Consider the following 20,101-nt stretch of genomic DNA (forward strand, 5'->3'; position numbering starts at 1 on the left):
GGAAGAAGCTCCTGCCTTCAGACCAGCCCAGCTCCAGTCACTGTAGCCCTAGGGGAATGAATCAGTGAGTGGAAGATACCACTCTGTTTTCTTTCTCTATGCCCCTCCATTTCTCTCCATGTTAACTCAGCCTTTCAAAAAAAAAAAAAAATCTTAAAAAAAGAAAAAGGGGCATCGGCGTTGTGGCACAGTGGGTTTAGCTGCTGCCTGTGCTGCCAGCATCCCATTATGAGCACAGGTTCAAGTTGCAGTTGTTTCCACTTCTGATCTAGCTCCCTTCTTCCTGGGAAAACAGCAGAAGCTTGGGCCCCTCTCACCCCTATGGGGCACCGCACTGGAGTTCCAGGCTCAGGGTTCAGTCCGGCCTAGCTGCACTCACTAGGCTGTATGGGAAACAAACTAGCAGATAGAAGATTCAGTCTCTCTCTCTCTCTTTCTTTCTGCCTCTCAAGAGAATAAATCTTTTAACAGATAAATTAAAGAAATAAAATATAACATTCAGTATAATAATGAAAATACACCCCTTAACTAAACTGCTTGCCATTACTGTGACATATACAGCACACATGTAACCTGATTTCAATTTTATGGTACTTCTTACAGCATTAGAAGTCTCCATAATGTCTTCCTTAAGTTTACATTCTCACTAAGAGTGTATTAGGTTGCTTCTTCCTCCATGTCCTCACCAGCATTTATTATGTTATTTATTTTTGGATGGCGGCCATTCTAACTACAGTAAAGGGATACACCACATTTGGTTTTAATTTGTGTTTTCTTATTGTCTGGCACTAGAACTTGAGACCATGTCCATTTGGGATGCTGGCACTACAGGTAGCAACTTAACTTGTTATGCACACAGTTAGCCCCATGAGTCGATTGTTGTACAGGGTTAATTTTTTTTTTAAGAGACTGTCCTTTTTCCAGAGTGGTTTTAGCTCATTTGTTAAAGGCTACATGCCTGTAGATAATTGGTTTCATTTCTGTGGTTTCCTGTTCTGTTCCATTGCTCCACATGTCTACTTTCCTGCCAGCACCAGGTTGTTTTGATTAGATATGACTTTAACAGAGGTGAAGTATCATCCTGCCTTATTTAGGATTTTTAAAGTTTTTTTAAAGCATGAAAGGATATTGCATTTCATCAAATGCCTTCTCTGCATCTACTGATATTCATATAATTTTTAAAAAATCTTTATTTATTTATGTATTTGAAACTCAGATTTTTGAGCTGATCTGAAGCCAGGAGCCCGGAGCCTCCTCTAGGTCTCCTGAGCAGGTGCAGGGTCCCAAGACTTTGGGCCGTCCTCGACTGCCTTCCCAGGCCACAAGCAGGGAGCTGGATGGGAAGTGGAGCAGCTGGGACACGAACTGGCATGCACATGGGATCCTGATACGTGCAAGGCAAGGACTTTAGCACCAGACTTGGTCTTTATTCTTCATTTTCCCGATGTTATCTACCATGCTTACTGATTTGTACATTTGAACTATCCAAACTCCTTGGTGTGGGTGGGTGATTTTTCTGATGTGCTGTTGGACTCTACTAGGATTTTTGTTCACAGGGATATTTATACTTCTCTTTCTGGATTTAGAATTAAGGTAATGCTTAATTATCTTATGGAAAAACCTTGAAAGAATTCCTCCCTGTTAATTGTTTTTTGAATAGTTTAAGTAGATCGGGAGTATTTCTTTGGTGGAATTCGGCAGTGAAGTTGTCCAGTCCTGCACATTTTGTTCTTGGGAAGATCTTTATTGCTGACTCCTCTCAGCCTTGGTTATGAATCTGCTCAGATTTTCTGCATATTCATGCTTCAGTTCTCGTAAGTTGTATGTGTCCAGAAATCTCCCCATTTCTTCTAGATTTACCCATCTGTTTTATGTGTAAAACAGTTCCTGATAATTCTTGGTCTTTGAGGAATCAGATGTTAACATCTCTTTTTTTCATCTCTGACTTGATAAAAATAATAAATTTGGGTCTTCTCCCTTCTTTTATTTGGGGGGAGCGGGTCAGACAGGCCAACAGTTTATCAATTTTTAAAAATATTTATTATTACATGATGACCATCCTTATCTCTTAACAGTTTCTGCCTTAACATCTATTTCGTTTGATGTGAGAATAGCTGTGACTGCTCATGTTTTTATTTTCATTGGCATGGAATGTTTTTTCTATCTTTTCATCAGGTTGTTCATTTTTAGTTACAGCCTATTACTTGAATGGCAGCTCCTTAAGGAAGATTTACAAGTATCTAAAGAAACTGGAAACCTTTGAAACACAGAATAAATATATAACTGTACCAAGCATTAGTAGCTCATACAAAATTAAGGTAAAAAAGTTTAATGAAAACCAATTAAGTTATATACACACATCCTATATGCCAGATCACAATGTTAATCATATTTCTTACTGTATTTGTAGTCAAAAGGGAAAGCCACTGCCTTATAAAACCATCACACAGGCCATGATTTCTTTGCAAAGGACAAAACAGACCATGAGATCTATGGTTGACTGCTCATAGCTGATGCCTTCTTCTTACCTTTTTGGAGCACTTGGCTGTGGTTTTTAGGCAGCACTTTTTGTGGCAGGCATATTTACACACTGAAAAATAAGAATGCAGGGTGTTTAGGAGTCTGTAGACCAACAATAAGAACTACCAGGTTTTCAACTCTATTTTTGAAGTATGTTTTTTTCTCTAAATTTGAGACTGATTATAAATCATGCATATTCTTGATACTGTATTAAAAACTAAAAAGAACTTAGGCCCATCCTATTGGAATGAAAGAACATGTCTACTTTTCTAGCCCTTATATCCCTCCACTACTCTGGCAAGATACGTATGAGTTACAAATCTTTAATTTCACAAATTTGTGCCATATTCCCCCACATATGTACTCCACAATCTGCTAAGATGCCATAAAAACCTATTATGATTCATTGCATTGTTGTTAAAAAAAAAAACTCATTGAAATGGAAAAAAAAAATGGCCAGCACATTCAGACACAGGAAAGGCCTTATTGTCTCTGAGGTTCCAGTCCAGAGTTCTGAAGCAGTAGAGCTGTCATCTGGACGGTGAGATGAAGAAGTCTCACAGCAAGAACAGTCTCTTGGAGACAGTATAACAACGTAGCTAGAGAAGGAGTGAGCACAAAAGGGGGAAGTCTTGACATGCTGGCTGTCACTCTGCCACACCAGGCCATCTCTGAAAATCTAACTTATAGGGGTCTCAAAGCCAAGATCAGGTAGGAGAAGAAATGCCACTGTACCAGTGAAATAACTAGGACAATCACAAAGAAAGTGAGGTAATCCCATTGGCAAGTGATATCAAGCACACCTTAGATGAAAAAGAAAATGCTTTAAAGTTTCAAAGGTAAGTCACAGAAGAAATTATTATAAATCTGTAAGAATTATGGACCCGGCATGATGACTCAATGGTTCAATCTTTACCTTGCAAGAGCTGGAACCCTATGTGGCACCGATTCATACCCCAGCTGCCCCATTTCCAGTCTAGCCCCCTGCTTGTAGTCTGGGATATCAGTGGAAGATGACCCACAGCCATGGGAGACCTGGAAGAAGCTCCTGGCTACTGGCTTTCGGTCAGCTCAGCTCCAGCCATTGAGGCCATTTGGGGAGAGAACTAGCAGATGGAAGATCTTTCTCTATAAAATCTGATCTGCCCTTCCAATAAAAATAAATTAATCTTTAAAAAAGTACAAGAATCAGACTAATAATATATAGTCAAGTATATTTCCAAAGTGTATTTCAAACTACTTCCTAGGTTTACTCTCGTTAATTCCCAGGCTACTAATAAAAAAGATGAAAGGAAAACTGCTGCTGAACAGGAGTAAGCAGACACACGCAGAAGTGGTGGCCACCTGGCTGCAGTGACATGACATTTACCTGTGTCTTCACACTGGACTAGATCTCACTAATGTTGTACTCAGTTCTGGTCCTGCAATAAGAGCAAAGCCTTCCAAGATGACTCCAACATTCAAGCAGACACACAGAGTAAAGGGAATGAACACTAAAGCTCCACTGAGAGCTAGACCACGCTGATCTACAATCTCTACTTATACTTGATTTAAAATCTACTTATTTATTTGAGAGGCAGAGAGATAGAAGGATAAAAAGAGCTTCCAACTGTTAGTTTACTCCTAAAGTGCCTGGATGATTCAGGGTTGGGCCAGGCCAAAGTCAGGAGCAGGGAACCCAATCAAGGTTTCTCACACGGGTGGTGGGAACCCACTATTTTCAACCACCTGCTGCCCATCAGGATGTCACCATGGAGCTGGAGACACAGCTGGGGTTTCAATCCACGTGCTTCATTATGGGATGCAGGCATTAAGTAGTGCCTTAAGCACTAGAGTAAACATGCATCTACTTACATTATAGGATTTACATACTCTTTGGAAAGGAAACAGAAAAAGTACCTTTTGGCTATAGTGTAAGACTTGGTTCATTCGTTCATCTATTATCTATCTATCTATCTATTTATCTATCTATCTATCTATCTATCTATCTATCTATCTATCTATCTATCTATCTATGCCAGACAACTTCTAGGCTGTGCAGATACTACAGACCGCTAAGCTCTCTGACCTTACAGAACCTGAACAATAGCAGGACAGATTGATAAGAAAACCAAAAACACTTAATATAATTTGGGGCTTTGTTAGTATTATAAAAATACTGAATTTTTACCCAGATAAAAGAATAGAAACTTGTGGGACAGTGGGTTTACATAAAACAATAAGGAAAAGAAAGCAGTCTCTAAAGTGGAGACATGCAGGTAGAACTATGAACTCATACCCCGCAGACAGTGTGCTGTGGGGACCAAGTTGGATAAAAATGTTTGGTTTGATCGAGTACAGATAAACAACAGTACAGGGCCCAGCACAGTGGCCTAGGGGCTAAAGTCCTCGCCTTGAACGCACCAGGATCCCATAAGGACGCCGGTTCTAATCCCGGCAGCTCTACTTCCCTCCCTCCTTTGGCCTGGGAAAGCAATCAAGGACGGCCCAAAGCCTTGGGACCCTGCACCCGTGTGGGAGACCTGGAGGAAGTTCCTGGATCCTGGCTTCAGACCGGCATAGCATCGGCCGTTGCGCTCACTTGGGGAGTGAATCATCGGACAGAAGATCTTCCTGTCTCTCCTCCTCTCTGTATATCTGACTTTCCAATAAATCAATAAATCTTTAAAAAAAAAAAAACCAGTATGGTGAGAGATAACACTAAAGAACTGGGCAATGTGAATTATTCCTTTAAGTTAAAAAAGCTGTAAGGTTACTCAAGGAAACAGGAGAAATATCAGATGGTTTAAAAAAAAAAAACACGCCCGAGGTCTCTTACACTTACATTTGCAAACAGAGGCTCGGTCCATTATCCATATCAAAGAAGAACAGTATTCACAGTAGGTAGGGATGCTATACTGAGTGGCCTTGAAGATGTGACCATTGTGCTCTTCCACCTAGATGAAGAAATTCAGCCATTTATGTTAAAGCCAACACACTCAATCAGTGGGAAACCCCTGAATCCCTTGTTGAGCCTTCATTAGGTACTCATTCCAGTGGGAGAACTATATTCTGAGAAATAACAAAAAATAAAATATATGGTCCGTGCTTTCAGAAACCAATATAGCCAACTGATATGTACTAGAACTTGACAGCTGTCTCAGGAGACTCAATCAAACAGCAAATCAAGAGTAGCAGTTCTCAAATCTGCTTTTTACTCAGGAACAACACTAACATACTTTCAAAATTTTCATATTTTGAAAATTATTGAGGAGCTGCTGCATACATAGATTGTAACAATTTAGTATAATACAAAATAAAATTGGAATTTTGCTAATTATTTAAAATTAATCTTAAACAAATTACATATGACAAAATAACATTTCAATGAAAGCCAAATGTCTTTAAAGCCAAAAAAGTTAGTGACAGAAGGGTATTGTTTTACATCTCTTAATTTCTTAAATGTCTGATTCAGTAAGAGAAACATATCCTCATACCCACTTCTACCTGATGTCTCTTATAGCATACAGTTTAGTTCAACTCCACAGAGAAAAACAGCTATATACAGAGAAGTAAGTGGAAGACAGTGGAGTATCTTAGTAATTCAGAAACACTATCACACCAAATTTGTACAGATGGTAATTTAAACGCTAATTAAAATCTGACATTAAAACCCATACCAATGAACTCTTTATTCTCAGACATTAAAATCTATTATTCAAGACTTCTTTAAAGCAAACTTCAAGACAAAAAGATAAGCCAATGGCTTAGGAAAAAAAGAACTTGCAAACTGTGGATCTGAAGAGACTTTCAAGAACATACAAAGCAATGTTGCAATTCAATAATAAGACAACTCAAATTCAATTGATAAATGATGACCAGTTCAACAAAGAAGAAACACAAGCAACCAAATACATCATTAGTCATAAGGGAAAACAAACTATTACACTAACGAGATAGCCCTTCACATTCACTGGAAGGGTATTAATGGGATAGACAGTCTAGTGTGCTGGTAATGGTGTGTACCTCTGACTTCAGACACCGCAAGTGACTGCAAAATGCCACAGCCACTTAAGAAACCAGTCCGGCAGTTTCTAAACATTTTATTTCTTCTTATTGTTTACTTATTTGTTAATGTATTGCCTCTACTTGAAAAACAGAAAGATCTTCCATTCTCTGGTTCACGCCCCCAATCATCAGTCTCCAACATGGGAGGCAGGAGTTTACTTATTGGGCCATAATCCAGTTTCTCAAATGCACTAGCAGGAGGTTGGCTAGGAAGTAGAGCAGCTGGAACCAGAACTGGAGTTCTGACATGGGATGCTGACTCCAGCTGAGCACAACAGTGCTTCTCCCTTTTTTCTGAACATTTTAAACACAGCAGTACCATAGTACTTAGAAACTACACACACACACACGTGTGTGTGTGTATATAGGTACATATACATATATGTGTATATATATCCTAGAAAACTGAAAACTATATCTCCACAAAAAACCTTCTATAAGTGATAATAAACCTGAAATAAATGCTAAGAAACTATATGCAAAACCTACCCACTGCATAATTCCATTGACCTGATATTCCAGAAAAGGCAAACTGTGTTGATGAGGGCAGTGTCTACAAATCAACAATACTTTCAGGTGATGCAAATGTTTCTGAAGTATGAGTAAGGTGACGGGAATATGTGCACTTACATGAAAATCACTAAATTTCATACTTAAAAAGGCTGACTTTCGTGTTCAGTGAATTTGCCTCAAAAAAGCTAGTTTTTTTTTCAACAGAGGACACAAAACTTTAATAAATTTCTTATCAGTTCAATCCATTTTTTCATTTAAAGGAGCTTTTCTATTTAAGCAAAGCAAAAAAAAATCTCAAACCTATCTTGTACTTTGAGTGGACAGTGCGTATATAATATAGAAAATACTGGCTCCCTGATTTATTTACTCTTCCAAACATTGACACATCATTATGCATCACTGAACAGTTACATTCCAAATATTGCCATCCATGTTTTTAGGACATTCTTCATTGGGAAGCTGCCATAAGCAAGCAGCACAAAACTTCTCCAAAATTTTAATTTTTCTTAGAAGTTAAAATTGTGCCATGAGTGGAAAATAGTGTCATTCACTTCTGGTTAAAGTGACAGTGACACACCATTCATTCTCAGAAAATGCCTGCTAAATATCAAAGTCTGCAAGCTCTTAAAGTAAAAATAGTGTCTATTAAAAAAAAACTAGCTGGAAACATTTTTTTAAATAATCTTAGTTTATTAGGGTACAAAGGGTTAAGGGCTACAGGGTGAAAGTGGGTAATATCATTGTTTCCACACTAATATAATCATTTTGCCCTGTATCTGCAGTTAGGGGAGTAACAAAGGGAAAAGCCCCACCCTACCTCCCACCCATCCCCCATCCCCAACATGAGGCGCGCTCCAAGGGTCCTGCTCAAACAGTTTTGATAGTTCATCAGTTCTGGATTGCTGCCAATCTCACCGTCCCAACTGCAATGAAACCTATTCAAAGTCCACTGGCTGACAGTCTCTTGACGGTTGGGGTTCCAAGATCAGCAGTTCAGTTGGAGAGATATCCAAAGAAACTTCATCTGAGTTGATCCCAGATCTGATTCTTGAGTGAGTTTGCTAGTACAGACTCTAACACTGTTCATCACACCAATCAGCTTATGCATATGCTGGTCGTTGCGATTGCTGGGTCCGTTCGGCTTCCAGCCCTATCTTCCTTGTGAACCAACGAGTGTTGTAGTCCAGCTCAATTCTACCCACTTCATACTCGGTCTTCATGCAAACCAGTTGGAGCTGCAGCCTAGTTGGGGCGACTCCCCAAAACCCCTACCAGTTCTGCCCCTACCCTGGTTCCCATGCTTGCCAGTATGTACCGCAGGCTTGTCCAGTCTGTTCCACATCCCATTTAGTTCTCGCACACGTCAATGGACACTGAACCCTAGTTCAACCCAACCAACCTATTATCCAGCCCATACACCTACTGGCAGGTGCCTTTCTGTCTAGCTCCCCCTGCTCCTAGCCTGGGTTTCGTGCTGTCCAGTGAGGGTGGTAACCCTGAGGGAGGTGCCCACTATTTCCCTGCTAGGCCACACCCACTCCCAGATTATGCAGTCTCCAGGTGGTTTTGGCATTTGACTTGACAGAATTAGCTCCCAGTACCAGCCTCTGCCAGCTAATGCTGTGGCTAAGCCCAAACACCCCTCAACCCACTCTAATTTTAACTCGCACCAGTCAGAACAGTCAGCTCACCGTGAGGCCCACAGGTGCTATAGCCCTGCCTAGTCTGAACTGCCCCCATCCGTATTCACACTTTCCAATGGAAGTAGTTATCCAGCAGGGGTGCCCACATTCCCCTGTCGGCTTTGCCTCCTCCCCGATTGTCACATGTGCTGTTTGTGTGCTGCAACCACATCTGGTACGGCTCATCTCACCTTGGCATTACTTGTTGTGTACTGGTATGTGTTGCAACCGAACCTGGCTCGACCTGTACTCTGTTCTGGTACTCGGATTCACCAGAAGGTAATGTGAACAGATTCAGGCTGGTCTGCCCTCAACCCATGCCATGTGTATGCCAGTGGGATAATTTTCATAGCCTGTTCTGGGTTGTTCCCTATTGTGCTTCTTGCGCTTACCTGCATGGGACTGTGTCCTGCCAGAGAAGTTGCCCAGGCTCCTCCACCAGAACCTCTCCCAATGCCAGGTTTTGCGCATACCAGTGGGTCCATGAGCCAGCACTACTCAGTTCGCCTCCTATCCTAGGAGGAACAGTGGCTTTCCCTGACTGGCCTTCAACCCAAGCTGGTTCTTGTTGTTGGATATTTCAACCCAGCCATGGCTCTTCCATACCCCCACACAGCTCACACATGGTTCAGTAAGGGCTGAGATCTAGCCTAGTCTGTCACACATCTCTCCCCGGTCCTTCAGAACACCAGATGGTGTCGGAATCTGGCCTGGCTTGGTGCTTCCCGTCCCAGTCCACACTTGTGCCAAGTGAGATTACAATCGTACCCTGATCAGAATGCAGCCTCAGTTCCAGCCAATGCGCTCCTTGGTGGGAAACTCAACCCAGCTAGGGTGTCCCGTTATTTCCCCAACCATGCCTCTTCCCTGCCATAGAGCAGGTGTAGGCCGGTGGTTGTACTGTCTCCGCTTGGCAGAGCCCCTCACTTGTCCTGGCCCCTTGGATGCTGTGGCTTAGTGCCTCTGCCTCACGCAGATCAGTATATGCAAGGACCTACATGGCATGAGCTGTGCTCCAACCTGATTTCTGTTGTTTCCTGTGAGTTAAGGTTTGTTCAGCCCTGCCCATTCTGCCCCCTTCCAGTGGCAGCCCGGCCCACCCCACATCCTGTTTAAAGATGCACATTTGGGTGCTGTTGCCTTGACCTACCCTGACTGTTGTGGGTTCCTTTACCCATGAGTGATGGCAGGTGGCATGGTCACACCTAGCTTAGACCATTGCAACCCCAGCTTGAGAGCTAACCCGGGGGACTTGTATTCCAAAGGGTTGGGCCCACACAACCCCACAGAGTCTACCCCCAGCCCAAGTTCTCTTGCGTGCTGGATAGTGTCTTGATCCTGCGAAATGTGACCACTCCACCACTCCAACACTCAGTCGGGCAATGGTACCCAACACTGCCAAAGAGGCCCCCATCCATAGCTTTGGTGTGGGCTGGTGTGTGGCAACCAGTGATGTTCTATACTAATATCCATTTCTATATTCATAATTGAGCTGTTGCATCTGTCTTACTGAAAATTATCTTCTGGATACTTCCCTAAAACCACTAGGTCTTGGTCCCCTCGCATGCTTAAATCTTTCATGACAATGCCACTGAGAATACCCAAAAATTCACTTTGCACCTACACTCAACCTAGTCTTAGTCATGAGTGACCCCAGGCAGCAACTACATATCTTGAAAACCCCAGAGTTCGCCCTTCCAGGCGGCCAGCAGGCAAAGCCTGTTACCACTTGGTGCACTGACCGCCCTGGGGGAGGCCGAGGACTCGTTCACTGCTTTGCGGCAGTGTCTTTGCCGTGAGTCCCCCGCATTGGGTCCGACCCAGCAGGGGCACCCCCCACAGTCGCCACACTGCAGGGAGCGTCAGATGCCCCCAAGCCCAAGGACCCAACTCCTCCCAAACTCCCCCAGCCGCATGGTCTTAGCAGCAGGGCAGAGCTAGGAATTTCCACCCAGTTCCCAAGTTCCCTAATGGTGGACTTACCCTGAGGGAAGAGCTTTCCTGGGTCCTGGGGGAGGCCGAGGACTCGTTCACTGCCTTACGGCAGTGTCTTTGGCTTGAGTCCCCCGCATTGGGTCCGACCCGGCAGGGGCACCCCCCACAGTCGCCACACTGCAGGGAGCGTCAGATGCCCCCAAGCCCAAGGACCCAACTCGCTGGAAACATGTTGTCACAGAAATGTGGACACAAGTTGTCAGAACACGACATGTCCAGATGCAAATGGAGGATAGAGCAGCCCTTTGGGGTCTGCAGTGGATATCTGGTGTCATAACAGAGGAAGGAGAACAGAACAAGTTGGACAACTACCCCAGTCATGCAATGACAGCAGATATCTGGGCAAATGGAGACTCCGGAGTGGACTATGTCGGCCACTGGACCTTAGAATGATCTCCTGTTTCTTGGATCGGCAAGATCAACAGCATTTCAGAGTTACAGAAACCACTTAAGCAGAAGTCTCAGAGCACACTCCACATCAGGAACCCTAATCGGGTGGCCAATCCCCATTCCCAGGTACTGACACAGTTAGGATGCTAGGTGTGGCTTCTCCGCTGTCTCCCTCCTTCCTCCAGATACAAGAAGAAAAAAAAAACATTGGAAACAACAGTCTTACCCACTTTCCCCTAATCTTCGATCTTTCCCACCCTGATCAACTATGTAAACATCAAAAAAAAGAGAGAAAGGAAAAATTTTTCAGAACAGCCTAATCCACAATTCACAAAAAGTCTTAACAGCTTAAATGTCTTCCAACTAGCAGAGATGGGAGAATGTCTAACCTGCAGGCCATAAGCACTGCAGAATCATTTGGTCTAACAGTGCCAAGGCGACTCGAAATTCAATACATTTACAGTAAGCTAATTTTAAAGCTGATAATTTTGCATAATCCATTAATGATGTATTAAATATAGAAATGGCTTTTATCAAGAAAAAAATCCCACTTCTGAATGAATAAGTAAAATATGATAAACCTACAAAATAGAATATTGTTTGACCATAAAACCGAATGAAGTATTTAAGCAATAAAACAGTTGGAACTGGCTCATGAATACTCAAAAGGACAGAATAAAAGGATCAGCATCAAGGGGAATTCAGAATATAAAAGGCAAAATATCTCAAACTAGACAGGTAAAGATGGACTTTCACATAAATGATGTTGATAGCCATGTATGTAAGAGATTTACACCTTACATTGCATACCTGGACAACATCAAGAAGATCAGAATTTAAATGTAACAAACATGACCATGAAAGTATTCAAAGAACAACAGAATTCCTTTATAATCACGTTACATACAGTTATATCCAACTTGAAACTCTGAAGTTATAAGACTGGCACATTTAACTTCATAAAAATAAAACAATTTCTACCTGGAAGATAATACCCTATGAAATGAAAAACAAGGAAAACATACTTGAAATTTATGTCACAAAGGGCATCCTCCCTAGAAATTCAGAAGGAAAAGACCACATCTTCAACAGAAACACGGACCAATAGACCCCTGAGGGGAGGGGCAAAAGGGCCTTAAGCATAAAAAGAGGTAAAACTACATGCAATACAACACTTCCCAATCGTTAGACTAACAAACATAGTATCTAACAACCCACTCTAAGTAACTGGCAGGCATTTTCACATATTAGTAATGCAAAGTAAAATCAAGACTATCTCTACTATTATAAGGAGATGAAGTAGCATTTGCTGAAACACAACTACATTTATGCTCATGACCCAATAATTCCAATTCTAGTGCTGTATCACATAACATTTATCTAATAAACACTGCCTTATTTTCTCTAAGATTTATGTATGTGAAAGCAGGCAAACATTCTCATTCTCTCTCTCTCTCTCTTCATCTGCTGGGTTACTCCTGAAATGGCTGCAATAGCTAAGGCTGGGGCCAGGATGAAGCCAAGAGCCAGGTGCTGCACTGTCTCCCACATGGGTGGCAGGGACAGGTACTTGGGCCTTCACTGCTGTTTTCCCAGGTACAGTAGCAAGGAGCAGACAGAGACGGTGGAACTGTCAGGTTATAAAGCAGCATCCAAGTGGGACGCCAGAGTCTCAGGCTTTACCCACTGTGCAGTAACACTAGCCCTAAGCACTGTTTTTAATGGCAGATTAGAGCAATCTGATGATCTAGCTGAGGATGGTCCAAGGCCTTGGGACCCTGCACCCACGAAGGAGACCAGAAGAAGCTCTGGCTCCTGGCCTGGGATTGACTCAACTCCAGCAGTTGCAGCCACCTGGGGAGGAAATCAGCAAATGGAAGATCTGTCTCTCTGTCTCTCTTCCTCTGTGTGTCTGACTTCACAATACAAATAAGTAAATCTTTAAAAGAGAAAGCAAAAGAAGTAACATAGGAAAAAAAGGAAGAGAAAAAAAATATATGTAGTAATTATATAATAATTTTTTAAAGATGTATTTATTTTTTTATTGGAAAGGTAGATATACAGAGAGGGAGACTTTCTGTCCAATGGTTCACTCCCCGAGTCAACACAACGGCTGCAGTTGAGCCAACCCAAAGCCAGGAGCCAGGAGCCTCTTCCATGTCTCCCATGCGGGTGAAGGGTCCCAAGGGTTTGGGCCGTCCTCAACTGCTTTCCCAGGCCACAAGCAGGGAGCTGGATGGGAAGCAGGGCCGCCGGGATTAGAACCGATGCCCATACAGGATCTTGGAGCATTCAAGGTGAGGACTTTAACCACTATGCTATCGCGCCGGGCCCTATATAATAATTTTTTTAAAGATAGAAATCCCAGTAGCATAAAGGAAAAAATTCGGAATTAAATTTTATATAATAAATACACTATAATCAAAGTAAATAATGATAGAATTTCTAGAAAAAAAAAGTAGGAAAACATATATTCCTGAAAACACATACACGTTTTGAGGAAAAGATTGATGTTCTGAAATAAGATTTAAAAAAAAGAAAGAAAATAACCTGATAACAGAAGAGAAAGATGGTAAAAGAACATGATTTTGAATTATATTTGTATGATTTTTTTCAACTGAGAAAAATCAGTTAAAAATTTAAAAGATTATGTCAACAAAACTGAGCTAGATCAAAAATGCTACACCTTCTGATTGCCAGCACTGCCCATGTCAAACTACATGGTAGGAAAGTACCATGTGGGAGACCCGGAGGAAACTCCTGGCTTCAGAGCAGGTCAGCTCGAGCAGTAGTGGCTACTGGGGGAGTGAGCCAGCAGATAGAAGATCCTTCTTTGTCTCTCTTTCTCTCTGTGAATCTGCCTTTCGAATGGTAATAAATAAATCTCTAAAAAGTCAGGAAAACTAACAAATTAAATTTTTTAAGATTTATTTTTATTATTTTTTTATTGGAAAGGTGGATATATAGAGAGGAGAGAGAGAGAGGAAGATCTTCCGTCCAATGATTCACTCCCCAAGTGACCACAACGGCCGGTGCTATGCCGACTCGAAGCCAGGAGCCTCTTCCAGGTCTCCCACACAGGGGCAGGGTCCCAAAGCTTTGGGCCGTCCTCGACTGCTTTCCCGGGCCACAGGCAAGGAGCTGGAAGGGAAGCGGGGCTGCTGGGACAGAACCGGCGCCCATATGGGATCCCGGGCGTGCAAGGCGAGGACCTTAACCACTTGCGCCACCATGCCGGGCCCAACAAATTAAATTTTTAAAAATTAATGATTTTCCTGAACAAATTAGCACTCAACTAACTAAATTTTAAAACTTTCAGCTTATGGTTTATCTACATTGGTTTTACACCAAGCCATACCTGAGCACTCCAACATAGGACGTAGAGTTCCCAAGCCACAGCTTAACAGCTGTGCCCCACTTTTCCACTCCTTCAGGTGAGTTCAGACTAAGCGAAGGAGGTTTGCGTTTGTAAGAAGTCAGCCGAAGAGAGATCAGTTAGGGGACTACACATAGTGTAACTTCTGTGAGGTAGTGATGTGAGATGGTCAGCTACAGGATAGACACAAAGCAGAACCAACACACATCTACCTTCTCCACTGACTCAATACACGAACCAACGCAAGCTGTGGTCTCCACATCCCAGGTTCTTCACTCACATCAACATCTGCCGGCTAGACACTGCCTGTCAATGACTACTCAGCAAAAATCCTTTCATAAAGCTTAGTTTTTTTTGTTTGTTTTTCTTTAAAGATTTAGTCGAGGACGGCCCAAAGCTTTGGGACCCTGCACCCGCGTGGGAGACCCGGAAGAGGCTCCTGGCTTCGGATCAGCATAGTATCGACCCTGGCGGCTCACTTGGGGATTGAATCATCGGACGGAAGATCTTCCTCTCTGTCTCTCCTCTCTGTACATCCGCCTTTCCAATAAAAAAATAATAAAAATAAATCTTTAAAAAAAAGATTTATCTGTTTTTATCGGAAAGTCAGTTATACAGAGGAGAGACAGAGAGGAAGGTCTTCCGTCTGATGATTCACTCCCCAAGTAGCTGCAACAGCCAGAGCTGAGCCAATCCAAAGTCAAGAGCCTGAAGCTTCCTCCAGGTCTCCCATGCGAGTGCAGGGTCCCAAGGCTTTGGGCCGTCCTCAACTGCTTTCCCAAGGCACACGCAGGGAGCTGGATGGGAACCGGGGCCGCCAGGATTAGAAGCAGTGCCCATGTGGGATTCTGGTACATGCAAGGTGAGGATTTTTGCCATGAGTACCATGCTGGACCTGTAAATCATAGTTTTTACCCCCTTTTCCATCTTTTCAACAGTACTTTCTATTTCTACTCTAATATACACCATATTTGATAGTATTAAATTTTGAAATTCCTATCTCCACTAGCAAATTATGTGTTCCCTTAAATTCATTTTTGGAACTACAGAAATGATCAGAAACCCTGTAACAGAGATAGACAATATGAAACAGAAAATATAAACAACATGTCCAAATGCCTCTGGAATTATCTTGAATTCTAAGTACCTGTATCTGTAAAACAGTGAATACCTCCAGTTTTCTTTACAAGGGAAGGAAAATGTTCTTTGTGGTTCTCCCAATCTGGACTAAGAGGAACAGCAGACACATGACCTGCAGAAAACCATTTCTGGAGCCAGCACTGAGAGCAGCCCCAAGCATCAAATTCAAGACACATTTGTTGTTCTCAATTTTGGAAAGTAAGAAGTGAGTATCTTTTAGGCATCTGATTAAACCCATTCCTTAGATATATCCACAGAAATAATGCGGGATGTACTACAAGCCACCAAGCTAAAAACTGCTTTCTTACACTATGAAAGGCAGAATACAACTTACCAAATCAGTTTCTTTTTTCCTTCTTTTCTTTCTTTCTGTTTTCGGTACCTAACGGAGTGTGGGGAATAATAAAACAAAATTGCGATAAGACCAATAATGATATTTTACTTATTAGATGTGTTGAATTATTGGCTCAACCAGTTATTCTTTAAGAAGAAATGTATACAGAGAACAAGCAATATGAGAAAATGTTTATATTTGCTAAAACACAATGCTAATAAAATCAACAGAATAGAAGGATGGACACCTTAATGATGATTTTTTGAACGTTAGTTCTGACCCCAAAGCACACCATACTAATTAAAATGACCATTTTATTTTAACCATTAATTAAATGATCTTCCATTTTAAATATTTTTATCTCTCACATTTTGGCTGTAGAAAACTAGCACAGGGGTAAATACAAAAGATGTGATTTGGGATATGGAAAAGCTGTTATACACGATATTTCCTGATGACTAAAAGATGGAACCATCTAAACCTACTCTTTAAAACTGATAAACAGGCATTGTACGTGCCTAGTAAGAATCCTTTTCTGTATAAAATAAAGACTTCAGCTTAGCTGTAACACAGACCCGTCAAGGATGATCTTCACACTGATCTATAATGGTTTGTAAACATAAAAAGATTGAAACTAGAATAACAATAAAATGCAAGATAACCAATACAAAGAACTGATGACATTCCTGAGAGAAACAGGTACCTAATCATTGCATCTAAAATGCTGCAAATAAACCCATTCAGGACCTCTAAGTCTGCGGTCTCTTCTACAATGTGGCTTTCTGAACAGTCATTCAACAGGACTGAAGTAAGTAACAAGTAACATTCCCAAACAGGCCTGAAACTTAACAGCTGTGTATTACAGTATATGTTTCTCAAAGTATATATTTTCCCAAAAACTATCTCAAAAAGAAATACAATCTGTAGAAATACAATCCTTATATAAAAGTCACCAAACGATACAACAAAGGTGCTGATTTGCATTAAAATTCAAAGGGCAGTGTCGAGGGCACAGTATCATATTTAATTTGATGGAGAATGTATTCACTGCTGAGGCTTTAGGAAATATGATCTGATAAACTTACAAAACAGAACGGAGTCTGGAGGACCTGAAGGAGAGCTAAGCTTATGTGTTAACACTGACACTTTGTCAAAAACTAGATGTCCCAAACAGATCCTTTAAAATATTCATGCAAAATATATTAACTTTACCTTTATGGCTATGCAATCCGAAGTCTTGAATTCGTTCATATATTCATCTAAAAACACTTTAAAAGTGTTGACCCAAACTCTCACTGGAGATTCGCTCCAGTCACGCTGCTCAAGCCTCATGGTCTTTTCCAGAATTTGCTCAAACAGGGCGTACAGGTCTTTATACCGTATGCTTTTCCCATCATCCATCTAAGTGAACAGTAAGAGAAAAAAAGGAAAAGTTTTATCAAGACCTCTTTACGTGCAGGAGACGGATCTGCTGTGTGTTGGTAATATTTGGAAACAAGGTTAGGATCTAGCTTTGCTTTCCAGCAAGCGTGCCCATGTTATAAAGCCCCACTCTAGTGCAAAAACAAAACCTGCCAGGTTTCAGTGAACACCTAGTAACTAAGGCCTGTAACTGTTTCAGTAAATGCTGGAAACTCCTCCTGCAGGTATGCAGTATTGACTTTATATGACACTAAAGATGACTCGCATCCCTCTTAAATATTAATCTACTCCCCCAAAAACTTAAACAGTTTTTCTCTGAACATGAATAGCTGAAACTCTGCCTTACAACACATCCAAAACCCTTTCTTTATTTTTTCCAGAGTAACACACTCAATCATATTACTTACAGAAGAATTTAAATGGAGTTTTTAAAGTTTATTTAAATGAGATCTGGAGCATTTTAAGAAGGAAAAATGACTTTTAAGTGATAAAAAAATATAATAAACATTTAGAATTTATTTCCTGCTTCAGATTTAGAGGGTGCAATTTTGTGACCCAAAGTTAGCAAACCAACCTGGAGCCTTGCTTCACAGTGCGGTCCCTCCCCATGTGAACTAGAGCACCCAGCACCCTAAACAGGGGCTCAGCACACAAGGAGAATGAGAAGTTGCAAGTCAGGATTAGGAACTGATGGGCAGACTATCCCTACTCACACCTAGGAATCTGCCATAAACCCTGGAGTGGCAAGACTACTACTTTCTCCCATCTCTAAATAGATGAAAAGGTCATGCCCAGAGAAAGTTACAAGTTTTTACTACTTAGAGTATACACTAAAAATGCTCGTGATTTCTCTTTCCACTATGAAACAAAAAAAGACAAGAAAAACATGAACTATTGTTTTACATAATATAACAATTCATAAATACCAGTAATTACTCAAAGGAACTGATCAAAGGATAATTGGTCAAAGGATCAATTATTACATTCCGAAATTAAGATACACCAAATTACTGTACCAGTTATTATATACACCAAAAACAATTTTTCTAAAACTAGTATCCTGTGAAAGTATAAAATAAATCTGACTGATACAAACTGATATGCAGAAATCACTGATACAAAACTGCCGTAATTCTACAAGCAGAGAAAAAAATCCTGCATATTAAGTTCCACACATAGGAAATGTGGAAGTTACACCTTAGCAACAGAGCTTAAAAGGATTATGACAAGAAAAAACCCTAGAGAGCCACTGGTTGAAACAAAACTTTATCCAGAATATCTGAAATCAATATTGCAGGATGTGAAAAATACTTGTAAGGTGAGGAAAACTAACTCAAGGAAACCTGAGGAAGTTATTAATCTGAGGCCTTTCTATGTGCCTTTCCTCTGCTATTCCCAAAACAAAAACCAGAGCACTCTCTAGCCGAACACGTCCTTTGTGCTGTAACTTCCACAACAGTGTCTTATTTTCCATACACCGAATTACTGAGTATGTCCTAACACAGTCCGACTTACCGCCAATGCAGATGAATAAAAGCTGAAAATATTCTGTCGGAATTCTTTCAGGGCCTTTTTAAATACCACATCCACCAGTGTGTCCTTCTTGCTGTCTTCATTCTCTAAGTCATTCATCTGGAGATGGCAGAAAGTGTTTTTGGACACAATCAAAGTGGATGCTTACATTCCCTCAATTAACGAGTGTCCTCAAAAAACAAGCCATGGACTGCTGTGGGACTTGGGTGAGAGTGTAACTAGACAGCCAAGCTATTAAGACTGGGGTGTCTTCAGCTGCACAATTCTGTAGCTGTCAGCGGAACAGCCTCGATAATGTGCCACACATCTCATCACACACAGCACATAGAGCTACATACAGTAAAACAGAAGTCAACAAGAAAGCCTAAACTCTGAAATCTTGGCTGCTCAATCTGTGTTTTTCCCTATTTCTGCTCCCATTTCTGGCTCTTTCTAGTAAGGAACAGACCCTCGTTCTTGCATGTCTTAACCTTGATCACTAGGGAGCACACACATATAGAATCCTCAAAGCTCTTCAGAGACTCGGCTCAGCAAGCAAAGCATACCTTTTTGAGAAGAAACTCATCCATGCTTTTTAAATCACTGGTACTTGCTATGATCTGGACACAGTCATTTTGCCAATGCACAGAATCCAAAGCCACACTGCTGATCTTCACACTTCGCTTGCGTTTGGCCTTTGGAGAAGGTTCTTTGTTTTCTTTGAACTCCTTGTGGGAACTACCAGGCAGTTCTGGGCTCAAAGGAGGTGCTGTATGATGCTGAGGTAATTCTAAAGCAAGAGAGAGTACCCAAGACAATATATTCAGTAAAGACACTGATAATTTCTACATTCCTGTTTCAAGGTTCCTCTGGTGAAGGAATATATACTGAAAGAAACATACAAACATCTGAAAAGCAAGCTAAGGTTACTGCCTGCAGTCAGGCAGGTAGGCAGCGTGTTTGTAGACAAGCATACTTCATAATTACCACTCTTCAACAACGTACATTGCCACATCTCCCAAGGAGCTCAGGCATGATACTGCAAGCCTGGATGGTAGTCCCTTGTAGAAGCAGAACCTCAACCTACACACTGAAGCCCCCACTCTCAGAGAAATGAGACTATGCAACCACACTGGCACAAGTACTGCTGGGTGCGAATGCTGTCACAGC

At 41.5% G+C, this 20,101-nt stretch overlaps 1 protein-coding gene across 1 annotated transcript in view; it reads right to left on the bottom strand.

Moving 5' to 3' along the window:
• MYO9A (myosin IXA) overlaps nucleotides 1-20,101 on the bottom strand; it is a 221,086-nt gene that overhangs the window by 28,023 nt on the left and 172,962 nt on the right. The window contains exons 29-34 of the mRNA XM_040969582.1: nucleotides 19,498-19,721; nucleotides 18,935-19,051; nucleotides 17,210-17,398; nucleotides 15,998-16,045; nucleotides 5,345-5,456; nucleotides 2,529-2,590 (exon numbers count right to left, since the gene is read on the bottom strand). Coding sequence (XP_040825516.1) covers nucleotides 2,529-2,590; nucleotides 5,345-5,456; nucleotides 15,998-16,045; nucleotides 17,210-17,398; nucleotides 18,935-19,051; nucleotides 19,498-19,721 — 752 coding nt within the window. The remainder of the gene's footprint in view (nucleotides 1-2,528; nucleotides 2,591-5,344; nucleotides 5,457-15,997; nucleotides 16,046-17,209; nucleotides 17,399-18,934; nucleotides 19,052-19,497; nucleotides 19,722-20,101) is intronic.

This window comes from Ochotona curzoniae, unplaced genomic scaffold (assembly GCF_017591425.1).
Source record: "Ochotona curzoniae isolate NIBS_2020 unplaced genomic scaffold, NIBS_Ocur_1.0 scaffold_4701, whole genome shotgun sequence".
Classification (NCBI taxonomy): Eukaryota; Metazoa; Chordata; class Mammalia; order Lagomorpha; family Ochotonidae; genus Ochotona; species Ochotona curzoniae.